The sequence below is a fragment of the Suncus etruscus genome, chromosome X (assembly GCF_024139225.1).
Source record: "Suncus etruscus isolate mSunEtr1 chromosome X, mSunEtr1.pri.cur, whole genome shotgun sequence".
NCBI classification, from domain to species: Eukaryota; Metazoa; Chordata; class Mammalia; order Eulipotyphla; family Soricidae; genus Suncus; species Suncus etruscus.
In genome coordinates, this window is record NC_064868.1 from 100,752,182 (window position 1) to 100,767,987 (window position 15,806).

Genomic DNA, 15,806 nt, shown 5'->3' on the forward strand with positions numbered 1-15,806 from the left:
ACAGATGGAGTCCCATTGCTGCTTCTGCAGTCAATCTGTTATAACGTGTTAATTTGCTGGAAGTAGAGGAAGCAAATTCAGCCTCACACCAGCTTGTATTGGGAAAAGAGAAGAATTTGAGGCCCTGTGATGGGACTTGGGGGCCATTGGTGCTCTTTTAGAAAGAGCTTCTTTCCAGATCTGGTTTTCCCTGGAGTGGTCCAGTTTTTAGAATATAGAGAAAATTATGGCATCTCTCTTTATTCAGTCCCTCTTCAATCAGAGAAACTAATGTGTTTTGTGTATCATGTCATAGAGCTACTGTAGATCATTTTTCTTCTTTAGGGGACACTACAGTGAGCAGTGTCAGGCCTTACTCTTGGCTGTATACTCAGGGCTTACTTCTGGTGGGCTCAGGAAAACATAAGGTGCCAGGGATCAAACCCTAGTTAGCCATGTGCAAATGCCCTTCCCATTGTACTCTGGTCTGCTACCAAAGAGTTTGTGTGAGAAGAGGACTCTACTTCTCCAACAGTTCTTCCCTCACCCAAATCTTGGGTTACTGAAAAAGTCAAGACTGTGGGAGGTGTTGGGTACACTGAGCAACTTTCCCCAGATTGCCTGAGCCCAAACAATGCAAACTTTTGGGGGTTCAGAAAGAAGGACCTTTCACTTCTTCAGACAGTAGCATGTCATTTTGACAGCCACAGTCTCAGCTCAGGAAAATAATGGCATCAAATGCTTTAAAAGATTTAATGTTACTTCAGAATGGGGCCGACCTGCCCGGAGAGGGCTCGGGGCTGGAGGAGGAATGGATTCAATGTTTGTCGAGCTGTCTGATCACTGTAAGGAGAAAGGCCAGGAGGGCCAATTTCAGAGATATACTTATATGTCATCATCTTTAGAGCTAGAGATTCATCACTGTTATTTATTTGCTAGATTTATGTCAGATCTTTATTCCATAAGACAGGAGCCAGTGCCAATATCATTGGATCTAAGTGCCCTCACAACTCATTGATGTTTCTTCCCATTTCTTGTCTAATAGAGAAGACTCTGCTGTGCTTTCCTAGACTGCCAGAGTCATTATTGATTTCATGTCATTTCTTTCAGAAACTCACCTCTTGGGGTTTGCGGGGTTTGACTTTTGTAGCAGAGAAGGCTCTCTGTTTCTCAGCTGGACAATGAATTCCATTGGTGTGGGCTAGGGGACATTTGTAGCACAGGACTTTTGCAGAGCTGCCCATTTTCTCCTAGTGGATGAGAGACCCTTCCCAAGATGTGAAGGGGGAAGAGGGAACCCTTCTCTGTCATAATTTGCTTTGTTGTTCCACCAGCTTAAGCATTCGGTAAGAGGCCAAGCCACTAATGCCCAGCCTTAGACTCAGTAATTTGGGATAATGGTGTGTCTCTGATTTAATGGATCTGTAGTACTGAGTGTACCGTATCAAACTGATACTCTAGGAGAAATTGGAACCCTCATCATTTGCTAATGGGAATCGTAAAATAGGGCAGCTGCTATTGAAAACAGTATGGCAAGTCTTCAAATAATGCAACATAGATTCACCATATGAACTAACAATTCCACATTTAGGTATATATCTGAAATAAATGAAAATCTATGTCTATGCAAAAGGCTGTACATGATGGACCAGAAAGATAGTGCAGCAGGTAGGGCATAAATTTGGGTTCAATCTCAAGCACTCCATATAGCACCCCAGTAATTTGCAAGGAATGATCCCTGAGATCAGAACCAGGAGTAAGCCATGATCACTCTTGTGTGTGGATCTACACTCCTTCCACCAAAAAATAAGAAATAAAATATACATTGCACATGAATGACCGTAGCATTATTCATCATAATAATGAGAAGTGGAAGCAGCCCAAATACCTGTAAGTGGATCAACGGATTAACAAAGTGTACTGTTAATCCATAATTAACAGTGTGGTTATTTTAGTTTTAATTCATAATTAAAAAGTGTCATTTTTGATAATTGTGTTAATCCACAATTAACAAAGTGTGGTGTAAATCACAACAATGAAATGTTCCACTGTAAAAAAGGATTGAATTGCTATTATATGCTATAATCTGGACAAAACCTCAAAAACTTGATGCTAAGTAAAAAAAAGACTACAAAGGCCAGCCTATATATGATTGATTCACTTTCAATGGTCCTCAAACTACGGCCCGCGGGCCACATATTGTATTTATTCCCATTTTGTTTCTTCACTTCTAAATAATATATATGCAGTGTGCATAGAAATTTGTTCATAATTTTTGTTTTTACTATAATCTGGCCCTCAACAGTCTGAAGGACAGTGAACTGGCCCCCTGTTTAAAAAGTTTGAGGACCCCTGATTAGATAAACCATCCAGAAAATGCCTAGCCAGAATCTATAGAGATATCAAAATCTAGAGATTGCAGATTGCTGGTTACCAGGCACTGAGGAGGGAAAGATTTACTCCATTGGAATGGAGTTTTCTTCTGGAATGATGAGATAGATAGAAGAGTCCTGTACACAGTATGAAAATTTACCATATAAATCGACACTTAACATTGTTCTCTGAAATTCACTTCAACTTAAAAAGTGCTGAACAGGTATACACATTCATGTACACAGATCCTTGGCTTTCTCTTGTGATTGGGATCCTACTTGCTCATGGGCTAGAATCTCTTGAATGTGTTTGTGATCTCAGGAATCTAATCCTGGACTGTGAACCTCTCTCTAGAAAAAAATGGACTTAACACAACTTGCACATATTTTCAGTAATCATGTCCTGGAAAACTACATTTGTAGGAGGGGAGTTCAGTCACACCAGCAGTACTGGTCTATTCCTAGTTCTGTGCTCAAGAGTGACACCTGGAGGTGCACAGGGGGACATGTGGTACATGGGATCAAACCTGTGTGAGCCACGTGCAAGGCAATTGCCATAAACTCCATACTAATCCCTCTCACCTCATGAATTTTTATTTTAATCTAACTTTATTTTTTTTTGTTTGGAGATCATACTTGGTGGTTCTCAAAACTTATTCCTGGCTCTGTACTCAGGTGCCACTCTCATGTTATGCAACACCATATATCCCCCTAGTAGTAGTTCTGCTACAACAGTTGCTCAATTTCACATCTGTGGACTTACTTAGAGGATGAGGATTAGACTGATAACAGATGGGCTAGAGATATAGTATAGTCAGCAAGGCTTTGCCTTGTAGGTAACCAATCCACGTTTGATCCCTGGCATCCAATATGGTTCCTTTGAGCACTGCCAGGAGCAATTCCTAAGTGCATAGCCAAGAGTTAACCCTGGGCATCTCATGTGTGGTCCAAAACAAACAAAAAAAGATTGCTAAAGGTCATTTTAGTTTTCCAAAATTTCTGGATAGCCATATAATAGAATACTATTTGGCTATGAAAAGAAAAGCAGTACCCAAACACTTTCATATATATAAATGACTCTTGAGGATGTTGGGCTAAATGACAGAAACCAGGCAGCAAAGATTACCTAGTATATGCACTTCTCTACTTGAAATATCCAAAAACAGGAGAAACCAAAGGATGAGAAAGTGACTCAGTGGTGATCAGGGTCTGGACGGATAAGAGGATATCAGACAGATGAAGGGTATCAGGTTCCTTTTCAAGATCATAAAATATTCTAAAATGTTTTAATGATGACTGAAAGTATCTGTGAATAGACATAGGTTAATGGTGTGGTAAGTAAATTATATTGCAAGAAAGCTGTTGACGTTTTGATGTGTTGGGTGTTATGGGAGTAAAGAAGGGTTTTCGCACCAAAGCCCCAATCTCAATTTGAGGGAGAACTCACATACAAAACATAAATTAGCACACAAGTGAGTAGATAAAGAATCAGAAGAGGGATGGAACTCGATGGAACATTACTATACCACTTAAAATTATGAGCTCAGGCCTGTAAGGACATAATAGGTAGAACTGAAATGATGATGCTCAGGGAAATAAACCAAGAAGCGAAAGACAATTACCAAATGGTCTTACTCATGGGTGGATTTGATTAATGTATACATAATGGAGGGGGGCAACAAAACTAACTCAGACTTCTTGAAAATTATAATTGTTTCCTAGAGGAAAGTGAAGAGGGATGGAATGAATGAGTGAATGGGCATTTTGGGGGGTCGAATAAAATGGAAAGTTTTGTGGTGGTACCACAAATACTGTGCACATAGAGTGATTAAGCTGCATCACTGAATTTCACTAAAATTGTAAATGCATGCGAAATCAAGAAAATGAAAGAGGCCACTTTATAAATACCTACATCAATGGTAAGAAATATAGTGCAGATAGGAAAAAATAAGGTAACTGCCCTAGTGCATTCATTCATAGGATTTTTCTCAAAAAAGATTCCTTGACATTGGGCTTCCTTAATTGCAGCAGTTCACAGTTTGCAGCTCATTGCCTACCTCATGAGAAGCTGGGTGCAGAGTAACTCAAATCCAGAGTCAAAGGCCAACTGCTACCCATTGGGCAGTTGGTGTTTGATCAGAATGTATATCAGAGTGAAACCAGGATTCCACTGGCTCAAACCCAGCAAGCCTGGTGCTTTTAGAATGCCCATGTGCTGCTCATGTGCTCACCTGGGTTTTGAAGAAAGAAGCAAGCAGCCTAATGTTGCACTGGCTGAGTAATTAGCAATTCAGCAAGTCCAACTTTAAATAAGTAGTTTACATACATCCTTATACACCTGGGGACTTTCCTCACTATTTCGGTGCTTAGTGGCTTTCCTCTAGGAAGCTACTGACATGCTGATATGGGGATACCAGAATGAAACTAAGGTGAGACTTTTGGTTTGGTTTGGGGGTCACAGCTGTTGGGTACTCGGGGCTTATTCCTGACTCTGAGCTTGGGGATCATTCCTGGCATTTCTTGGATACCTTATGTGGTTCCAGCTAAATTCAGTTCTGTTGATCATCTCTCTAGTCCTGTTGTTTGGGGTCATTTGCTGCTTCTTTATTATGTTTCTATATATTCCAGTTATGAGAGATTATTCTATACCTGTCCCTCTCCTTTTCACTGACTATTTTTACATAATTCCCTTCAATTACATCCATGTAGTTTGTGTTGCATGATTTTATCTTTTTTATAACTAATATTCCATTGTCTTGATAGCAGAATTTCTTTATCCACTCATCTGTTGCTGGAACTTTGGAATATTTCCAGATCTTGCCTATGGGGAATAGTGCTGCAATGAATGTGGGAGCACATTGTTTTTTCCAAATACATTTTTGTGGTTCTTGGTCCATGTACCAAATAGTGTAATTGCTGGGTTAAATGGAACTAAATTCTTAAGTCTTTTTGAGGAGGGTCCATATTGTTTTCCAAAGAAATTGGTGGGAATGTTAACTGCTTAAACCTGTTTGGAAAGATTCTTTCTCAGTTTTCTTACCTATGCAAGGAACTAAGAAAGAGTATTTGACAAGGTTATTATATTGATGAAATGACAAAAGTCAGCCCTCATGATTTCATCCCAGCTACTATCTGTTCTTTTTAGTTATATTCTTCAAGCACAGAGTGCCACACACATATTCTTGTATTATTTTTTCCTGCCGCTTAGAACACTCCTATTACTAGGAGCCAGAGCAGTAGTACAGCAGATAGAATGCTTTCCTTGGAGATAGCCAACCTGGGTTTGATCCCTCACAGACCATATGATCCCCAAGCCACCAGGAGAGATTCCTGAACACAGAGCCAAGAGTTAGCCCTGAACAATGTGAGAGGGCACAAAAAAAAAAAAAAGAACAAAGATAAAGGACACTCTTAAACTGAAAGTCATGACTTCTAGGAAAGGACTATGACCTTATTTATCACTTATCTTGCATTGCTCAGGATGAAATGAACTGTGATTTTGGAAAAGTTCTTTAATTCTACAACTTATAAGATGCATAGGTTGATTTTGATGGTGTCTAAGGGTACCTTCCAACTTTAGTGGGGTTTTCAGTTATGACAAGGTCAACCAGTGCATATCCCAAGTGAGCACACATGATAACAAACTCCATAATATGACAAACACAACTGTTTTCTATGGTAACCTTTCTTTTATTACCACTGTCATTACATGGCTCCACTAGGAAGGAGGCACATATTCTAATTTCTCAATTTTTTCCTTTGACATCTTGCTCTGGATCCTGACCTCTCCATGTAAGTTAGTTGCACTTTCCTCGAGAAATATAGGTATAATAGCAAGAAGCATCTCAAGCCAGAGAAGAAGAGAGATTTGTTCTGCCTGCCAAGCTCTTTTCCCTTCAGGGCCATGGCCCACCCATTGCCACCTGATTTATGTCCTAGAGAAGCAGCAGAACGGGGTAATGATTTAGACCAGGTTTTCATCTTCAAATGAGCTACTACCGTTCATCCTTGTGTATTCAAGTGCTTGGTACTCATAGCCTGCAAGTTTATTATGGGAATTAAAATGAAAAATGATCCTATGACAGCTCAAAAGAGGCATCCTAGGCACCACTTGGGAGCCTGCTGCAGCCACATATAGTAACTAGTGTGCAACCCAGTGTGAGTGTGGTATAAACATGGAGAGGGTGCACAGCAACCCTTTCCACTTGTGCTTCATGCAAGGTGGCACAGGGCAGGATGGGAGGACTTGAAAGTCAGGGGATATTGCTTAGTCTATTGCCAGGACCTTCTCTTAGTAGCTGTGCCTTGACCAAAGTATTTTCTCTCTCTCTCTCTCTCTCTTTTTTGGTTTGTTTGAGGGCACTTCAGCAGCATACAGGGGTTACCCTTGGCTCTGTGCTCAGAAAACACTCCTGGCAGGCTCAGGGGACAATATGGGATGTCAGGAATTGAATCCAGGTACATCCCAGGTCGGCCCTGTGCAAGGCTAAAGCTCTGCCACTGTGCTATCACTCCGGCCTGGAGCAAAGTATTCTTTGAGACTCACCTGACATACTGGAAAGGGAATGGTGTTGAGATAATACAGAGATTAAGGTAGTTGTCTTGGAGGCTGATTTTTTTTTATATTTTTTATTTAAACGCCTTGGTTACAAACATGATTGTGGTTGGGTTTCAGTCATATCAGATGACAACCCCCATCACCAGTGCAACATTCCCAGCACCAATGACTCAAATATCTCTCCTCCCCACCCCTTAGGCCCCCAGCTAACATCATGTACGAAGGTAAAATCCAAATGGACTAAAGACCTTGATATCAGACCTGAAACCATAAGGTATATAGAACAACACGTAGGTATAACACTCCATGACATTGAGACTAAAGACATCTTCAAGGAGGAAATTGCACTCTCCAAGCAAGTGAAAGCAGAGATTAACAGATGGGAATATATTAAGCTGAGAAGCTTCTGCACCTCGAAGGAAATAGTGCCCAGGATACAAGAGCCACCCACTGATTGGGAGAAACTATTCACCCAATACCCATCAGAGAAGGGGCTAATATCCAAAATATACATGGCTCTAACAGAACTCTACAAGAAAAAAACATCTAATCCCATCAAAAAATGGGGAGAAGAAATGGACAGACACTTTGACAAAGAAGAAATACAAATGGCCAAAAGGCACATGAAAAAATGTTCCACATCACTAATCATCAGGGAGATGCAAATCAAAACAACTATGAGGTGCCACCTCACACCACAGAGACTGGCACACATCACAAAGAATGAGGAGGCTGATCTTGATTCATTCCTGAGCACCACATAAAATCCTCACCAAGAGTAAACACTGAACACTTTCAAGTAAGGCTACAATGCTCCACTCAAAGCTTTACAATTTATGTTCTTCATTTTGGTTTTGGGGCTATACTTGGGGTGGTGCTTAGGGCTTACTGATGGTTCTGCACTGAGTGATAGGTCAGCTGCATGCAAGGCAAGTACTGTTGTACTATCTCTTTGCCTTCCCCATCAAAGTGTTTTTATAAGGAAAGTGATCTTACTTCACTGATACAATACAGGACAAATACTAGTGAATATAGGTATTACAGACTACAACTCTAGACTAGAATTGTTAGTTATGTTTATTCAGTTTTCTCATTTTATGCAGTGAGTGTAGATTTGTTCAGAAAAAAATGAAACACAATCTTCTGAAGTACAGGGAACCTGGCACGTAAGCACATTAAATGATAGTTTGTGGTATGGTTGCTACCATTCATCTATCATTTCCAATCATTTTTCCAAAGATCAATTCTGGCTATTTCTCCAAATGACTTAACAAGTTCGGCCCATATTTTCTATTCTTGATACCTGCTCTTGAAAGTTCATATGAAACCTGGAGTCTCTTGGAAATGAAATGAAAACTCTCGTTTCCTCATGAAAATGAACATGCAACATTTTCCCATTGAAAAATAGATATTCAAAGCACCCAAGAATATTGCATTGGTCCTGATTCAGCAGAGGCTTTCATAGCATCAGAGGAGAACTAAAGCTACCAAAAAGAAAGAACTATTTATCAAGGGTCATTGCACCTTTGGCCACATTGAGATTCGCAAAGTATATGTGGAGAAGAACAGCTGTGTATTGCTTTTTTATTGCATATTTTGACAGTAAGATGCATCATATGGATTTTACATTTTACTAGCCCTCCAACGCTTAGGTCTTTGGGATCATCTGAACCACAAAGGGTCATTTTTCATCTTTTTAATCAAAATTATTGCTTCTGTTCATTTTAGCAACTTTATCTCAAGCACCTGGTTTATACTCTCAGAGGTTATTCAAGCTCACAAGGAGGTTACAGTTGAGTAGAGGAAAATGAGACCAAGAGATTTCAAGTGAAGCCCCAGCAAAATAGGAGCACACTTGAACACATTTCTGTTACACAGCAAATCCTGTGTTTACCAGAAGAACTATTATATTGCTTCTACATAGACCCTCCAAGCTTCTCTTGATGTGGGAAAGGAAGTTTCAGAACACATCCACTGTGCCTTACTGTACTTTGAACTCAGAGATGATCATCCTTTGTTGAGACCAAATTGCATCTGTTTAGAATGGTCCTTCTTTACGTTGGTCTCTGATTCTTGTCCTGTTAGTGGCTCAGCTATAGATGACCTAAAAATAAGCTCAGTCCTTCATTTTGCACTTGCTCAAACCTTTCTTAATGGGGGTGTTTCCCTACTGTATGTGTTTTACACATGCTCAAAAGTGAATAAAGGAGGTCTGTGTTGTGTTGGCAGCTTGTTCATCTTTGGTTCTGCATCCACATAGACTATTTGTGAGTCAATAGAGTAGCAGCCTTTGGTAAAGCTGAATGTGAAAGGTCCCATGAACCTTTCCTTGCTGATCTGAACTAGTGCTGAAGTAGCAATGGGAACACAAGAGCTCGTATTTTGAAATATGCAAAACCATAAGATAAAATAAGACAAAGACATTTATACCATATATACATTTATATTCTATATAGGTTTTTTGGGGGGGTCACATCCTGTGGTGTTCAGGGGTTACTCCTGGCTCTGTGCTCAGAAATTCCTCCTAGCAGGCATGGGGACCATATGGGATGTCGGGATTCGAACCACTGTCCATCCTGGATTGGCTGCGTGCAAGGAAAATGCCCTACTGCTGTGTTCTCTCTCTGACCCCACATTTATATTATATTTTTAAGGGCTTCATTTTCAGCCCCTGGTTAATATAATACTAACCCTGTTATACCCAGAAAATCTCCTAGGGCCACTTCTGATATGTCATTCTTTCAAAGCTAAAGTATATCTAGTAGTCAAATTGAGGAAATTTGACCCTAGCCTGAATTCTAGCCTCTGTATACAGATATTTGCATCTAGGGAATTCCATCAAACCATTGCCAGCTTTTAGTGGACAGATTTGGTTGATTCTGTGTGGTTTTTTTAAATGACAGAACACACAATTCATGACTTTCCAAAAGATGAAATAATCATGTAAGAGCTTGAGACGTGTTTCCAAAAGGACCATATCTTGACATAGTGAAGGGCAAGTTCTAGTTTAACTCATTTTCCTACAGATCCCTTGACCTCAATTCTTAATTAGCTCATCACTAGAGGGCACTCCTATGATGTCAAAATGGGAGGTTTGTACTCAAAACTTGTGGGTGGGTGTGGGATAAGCCCGAGGGTGGGGTGGGGTGGGGGTGGTTTCAGGAAGAACTGTAGACCACAAAAACTCAAGAAAAAAAATCCTGCAAAGGAGAATCCACTGACTGTCCAACAGATAAGATAAAAAAGGACTGGCTGCTTAGTGATCTTTGTCATCAGAGCCACTTGGTTTCCAAAAGGTGTTTGGTGTCTCAACAAAAGAGGACCTAGGTTTTAGGCATTCTTTCTTCAAATGACGTTGGTGGAAAAGTTGCACTGGTGAAGGGGGTGGTGTACATTTTATGACTGAAACCCAACTATGAACATGTTTGTAACCACTGTGCTTAAATAAAGAAATTATTTAAAGAAAAAGATTGGTGGGGGCAGTGAGGTAGCACGGAGGTAAGTCATTTGCCTTGCATGCAGAATGTCGGTGGTTCGAATCCCGGTATTCCATATGGTCCCCTGAGCCTGAGCCTGCCAGAAGCGATTTTTGAGCATAGAGCCAGGAGTAACCCCTGAGCGCTGCCGGATGTGACCCAAAAACCAAAAAAAAAAAAAAAAAAAAAATTGAGAGTCACAGAATGCTGCCATCTGATGTGGTCAAAGTGCATTTAGGCAGGGGCCAGAGACTGTAGTTGCACGGGGTTGATGTCACAACTCTAGTTCAAATCTCAGGGCACCCTATATGGTCCCCTGAGAACACTCGAGGAATCACTCCTGACCACAAAGCTAGGAGCCGTGAGCACCATCAGGTGTGGATCAGCTATCTCTTCCCTGCTCAAGTGCATTTATGCAGTAAATTAAATGTAAGATGGGCTTAGAAAAATACGCTTTCAATTGGAGGGCTGCAAGAGAGACAAAAGAAGGTGGCAGGGAATTAAGGGGCAACAGTCTATTAGGTCAGACCAGGATGAGGGAGGAAGGGCTTCCATGACTGAAGAGAAGGTAGGAAATCAAAGGTACAGTGAATTTTAGAATCAGTATTTGCAATGAACCGTTGTTGGGTGCTCTGGAGTGGCAAGGAATAGATCCTCACAGTGTTTTATTTGCCACTGATTTGAAATCAGACCATAATAATGTTGGTGCTTTGGGGGGTTGTTTTAGAAACCACTCTTCACAAATCCTAAGAATCCATTTAATTTTTCTTTGGAAATGGGTGACTGTAGATGTCTCTACTTTTTTGCAGGGAGGGAGTTGGACAGGGGTTGGCCCACACTCAGGGCCCTTTCTAGTGCTTAAGGCTTCACTTCTGGGACGCTCGGAGGACTGTATTAGGTTCCAGGGATTGAACCAAGGTTAATAGCATACAAGTGCCTTAACCCCGGTGCTATATCTCCAGCACAGAATGCTGATTGACAACAAACAGCAACATCTCAGGCTCATGGCAGATGGAGAAGCTACATGAGCAGAAAGAAAAATGGAGGTGGGGATCAATTGTTTATCAGTTCGATTTTCCTGGTATGGCTTTTTCCTCCAAAAGAACAAGCCACTCTATATTTCAGATGAACAAACTGGTTTCCCTCGACAGAAATATGATCAGCCACATTTCAACTTGTTTATTATAGTTTTGGCCATGTTCTCCTATACACATAGGCTCAGAATAATGGGTTTGGGGCTCCCTGAACTACGAATAGAATGTTGTACTGAGAAAATGACTAGAGATTATTGTATATTAAACTAACTTGGCATCAAAAGGAAAGATAAGGGTATGCCAGAATGGTAAAATAATTAACCTAGAGAATTTTCAAAATGATTTAATAAAAAAACTTCATTTCATATGGTTCCTTGAGAACATGGCAGAAAATTGCCTAAGATCAAATAATCTTTTGATAAAAACCAGGACTATAAAGTAATTGTCCTGGTTTCAGGCAAAGATCTCAGGTTTTAACATCATCTCTCTCATCTCTTTCAGCTTTTAATTTCGATGCTTAATCAATAAGAAAAGATAGTTTAACTTTTATTTTCTAATTTCCTAAGCACCATCCCTCAGAATATAAATGCCAAGGTATTGGTTTCATTTTTTTTATGATGTTGGTTAGCATGAATCTCCGTCTAGAGCTTGAGGGCCCCCTAGTTTCAACCCAGTTCCTATTTATCCCATCAATATTACGTGTTCCCTTTGTTTTCATCTTTTTCTTTCCCCACAACCTTGACATTTGGTCTGTAATTATCACTTATACACACACATACACATCCCTGTGGTGTTCAGAAACCATTGCTAGTTCTATGCTCAGGTGGTACTCAGTGGTGCTCAGGGAAGCTTATGTGGGGCTAGAGATTGAAGTAGGGTCACTCACATGCAAGGCAAATGTCTTATCCCTGTACCATTCGGATATTTAGTCACATCTTGAGTCTTAGCTCAGACTACGATACCCTTATTTCTTCATTCAGTGACTGAGTCACAGGCATGATAACCACATGTTTTTGGTTTGGGGCCACATCCTGTAGTGCTCAGGAGGTTCTCCTGGCTCTGCGTTCAGAAATCACTTCTTATAGGCTCAAGGGACCATATGTGATGCCGGGGATCAAACCCAGGTTGGCTCTATACAAAGCAAATACCTTACCCACTGTACTATCATTCCAGGCCCCTAACTACATCTGCTTTTATCCACTATCTGCTGTTAATGCCCAAGGATGTGACTTGCTGAAGTGATGAACCAAATGAGTGTGATACTAGCTCTTATAAAAATATTCAATAAAGAAAAATGGTTTGGTTATGGTACTGAAGTATTATAAAAACGATTCTACAGAGAATTCTTGGCTTTAGAATACAAGAATGTAGAAGTATATGAACAATAAGTGGCAAAGCTTTAAAAACACCCAACTTATGGCCTTTTGGGGGACTTTTCACAGGATATATCATGATTAAACATTGTCATAGGCTGGAGCAATAGTATAATGAGTAGTAGGATGTTTGCAATGCATGCAGCTGACCTGGGTTTGATCCCTAGCATCGAATATTGTTCCCTAAGAACATAATAATTCCTAAGTGCAGATCCAGGAGTAAGCCCTGAGTGTGTGACCCAATGACCAAAACAAAAATATAAATTAATAATAAAAACACAACAAAAGCATAATGTTCTTTCCAATCAGAGGCAGAATTCATTCAGATATTTGAATAAAGAGGTTGAATAATATGCTATTGGGTGTGTTCTGAATACATATACAAAATCATAGAGTGGAGGAATCTCTTCCTATAGTTAATATTATACAGTATAATTTTGCAGCTCTCTTCCAAACCAGATGGCCTAAACAATTTTTTATACGGGGTCTTAAACTCGCAGCCCGCAGGCTGCAAACGGCCCTCCATACAACATTTTGTGGCCCTGCCTTAGAGGAATCTTTTTTTGTTTTGTTTTGTTTTAGTTGTTTGGGTCACATCCCCCAATGTTCAAGGCTTACAACTGAATTTGCACTCAAGGATCACCCCGACTTTGCCTCATGCGGCCCCCAGGTAAATTGAGTTTGAGACCCCTGGTATATCCTGTGAAGGCAATTTATCTGTGTCTATTTTATTCACTGCTTTATATTCCATACCTATAACAATGCCTGCCACTAATAAATACAAAATACTTACAAATCAAACATCTGCCATGATTAAATGCTCTTATCAAAATATCACTTTTAAGAACAGAGAGAACATTTATGTATGAAATAAGTTTATACAGTTAGTTCACTTTTATCTAATCAGTTTGCCTCTCTCTCCCCCTATGTGCTCCATGGCCTTTGATTCATCTAATGACTGTCCTCTTTGGATTGATGTCCCTGAAACATCTTCATCTATCACCATTGAATACTCCACCTCTGACAAACTGGACTTCAGGTAAGGCAATGAGCTTCCCCCAAATCATCTAGTGCTATGGTTCAGTAAACTTTACTAGGAAGTTGAGAAGTTTACATAGAAATGAAAAATTGATAAACTCGGGAAACAGCAATTTCCCTGGTTAAAGTAAATTTGGTCTGGTCTGCAGGCAAATCAAGTATGTCAATATTTATATTATTTACAATTTCTATGAGGGCAACGGAGTACAAATGACAATTTTATGTATTTGGTTTTGGACTTTTCTATGATTACAATCTATATCTAGATTAACATGTTCTTGTATTTTTAATTTTTCATCCAAATTAGGGTTCTTTGTTCTGTCATTTTTAGGCTGAGCACAATAGAAGCATGCTGTGCTGTGCCAACTGTTTCCTTGCTATGTAGGGAAACTAAGTAATGGAGAAGATCAGAACATTTTAGATTCCTTCTTCTTCTTCTTTTTTTTTTTTTTTTTGGTTTTGGTTTTTGGGTCACAACTGGCAGCGCTCAGGGGTTACTCCTGGCTCCATGCTCAGAAATCGCTCCTGGCAGACTCGGGACCATATGGGATGCCGGGATTTGAACCAATGACCTTCTCCATGAAAGGCAAACGCTTTACCTCCATGCTATCTCTCGAGCCCCAAGATTCCTTCATTTTTATGACTTGAATAGAAATAAGCACTTGGACCATCATGGATTGTAAGACAGCAACTGAGGAGTCTTGTCTAAAGATCTCATGATAGGTGTGTCACTGATAAAAAGTACAATGCTTTTGTTTCTCCTAGCACTTGGTTTTCCAGTATTCACAAGTCACGAAACCAGGGAAGGATTCAGTCATGCCAGGAACTCATAATAATGTCTTATTCGTTCTCAAAGCAGGATGCAAATGGTAGACTCTTTGAATTCATTTTAAGGCCTATAGACATTTTTAATAAACCCACATCCTCCAACTGCGTATACCATATAGCTTCCTTTGAAATCAAAGTGTTATTGCATTGTAATAGCCCCTGTTTTGTCTTAACATCAAGCAAAAAGCCAAATGAATTTCTTTGAACTCTCAGATTGACAATTGACCTATGTGTAACTTCACAGCCCCTGCTAGTATTAGGGATTCACATCATGGAATTAGTGCTTTGTGACTTTTAAGGCCTGGGTTATGAGAACAGGTAAGCATTTTTTAAATGGACACATCGCTTACTTTGATGGATGTCTTGTACTTGGTTGAAAGGGATTGGAGTGATGATTTATATATCATCATTTCATGTGTGATTTGAATTTTCATCTTTCTGAAGAGCATCAGCAAAGTCTAATCCTTCCCTTTTCTCTCTTATTACTTTTATTTGATTAAGCTTTCATCTATTCCTGCTAGTATTTTAAAAATCCCCATAAATTCTTCCTTGGTCCTATCAATCAAGTGCTTATTTTTTTCTAGAAGTCATAATGTTTGTTTAGGTTTGGTTTGGGGGGGGTATTGATTTGTAGCTTTTGCTTAGTTTGCCAGCGCTTTTGTCGCACTGAACGGAATTAGCAGGACTGAGTGGTAGGTAGATCTATCATTTTCAGTCTATAGCTGGTTCTCCAGAGAGTTGGCTCTCAGTGTTCCCCCTGTCAGCCCTCAGTTTCAAAATTTCCCTCATGTAGAGAGGAGCCGATGGGGAGAAAAGTGAGGGAGTCATTCAGGAGCGGTTTCCTTGCAGTTTAGGTAGCTGGAAAAATATGCTGTCAAAGCAAAATGGAAAACTTATGTTATTTTAACTCTTCTCTTACCAAGCTCTTGCTAGTGCCTGGTTTTACTGTTCCTTTAACAGGTGGAGGATTTTTCAGATTCTAGAAGCAGCAAGGTAAGTAATCGTGTATTTCCAGTTTAACTGAAAGCAATATGCTAGAATATATACTTTGTTAGCTGTTGCCTATCTATTTAATTATAGTAGAATAAAGGGTTAAGCTTTGGACTTGGACAAATGCTAAAACTCATGGTTATTATTAGCATGGTTTC

At 39.9% G+C, this 15,806-nt stretch overlaps 1 protein-coding gene across 2 annotated transcripts in view; it reads left to right on the forward strand.

Annotated features, from left to right (window-relative positions):
- HS6ST2 (heparan sulfate 6-O-sulfotransferase 2) overlaps positions 1-15,806 on the forward strand; it is a 355,745-nt gene that overhangs the window by 239,136 nt on the left and 100,803 nt on the right. Inside the window, exon 3 of one of the 2 annotated variants that reach the window (XM_049766664.1) lies at positions 15,619-15,651. The exons of the other annotated variant lie outside the window; for it this stretch is intronic. Within the exon in view, the coding sequence (XP_049622621.1) occupies positions 15,619-15,651 (33 nt within the window). The remainder of the gene's footprint in view (positions 1-15,618; positions 15,652-15,806) is intronic. 2 annotated transcript variants of the gene reach the window in all.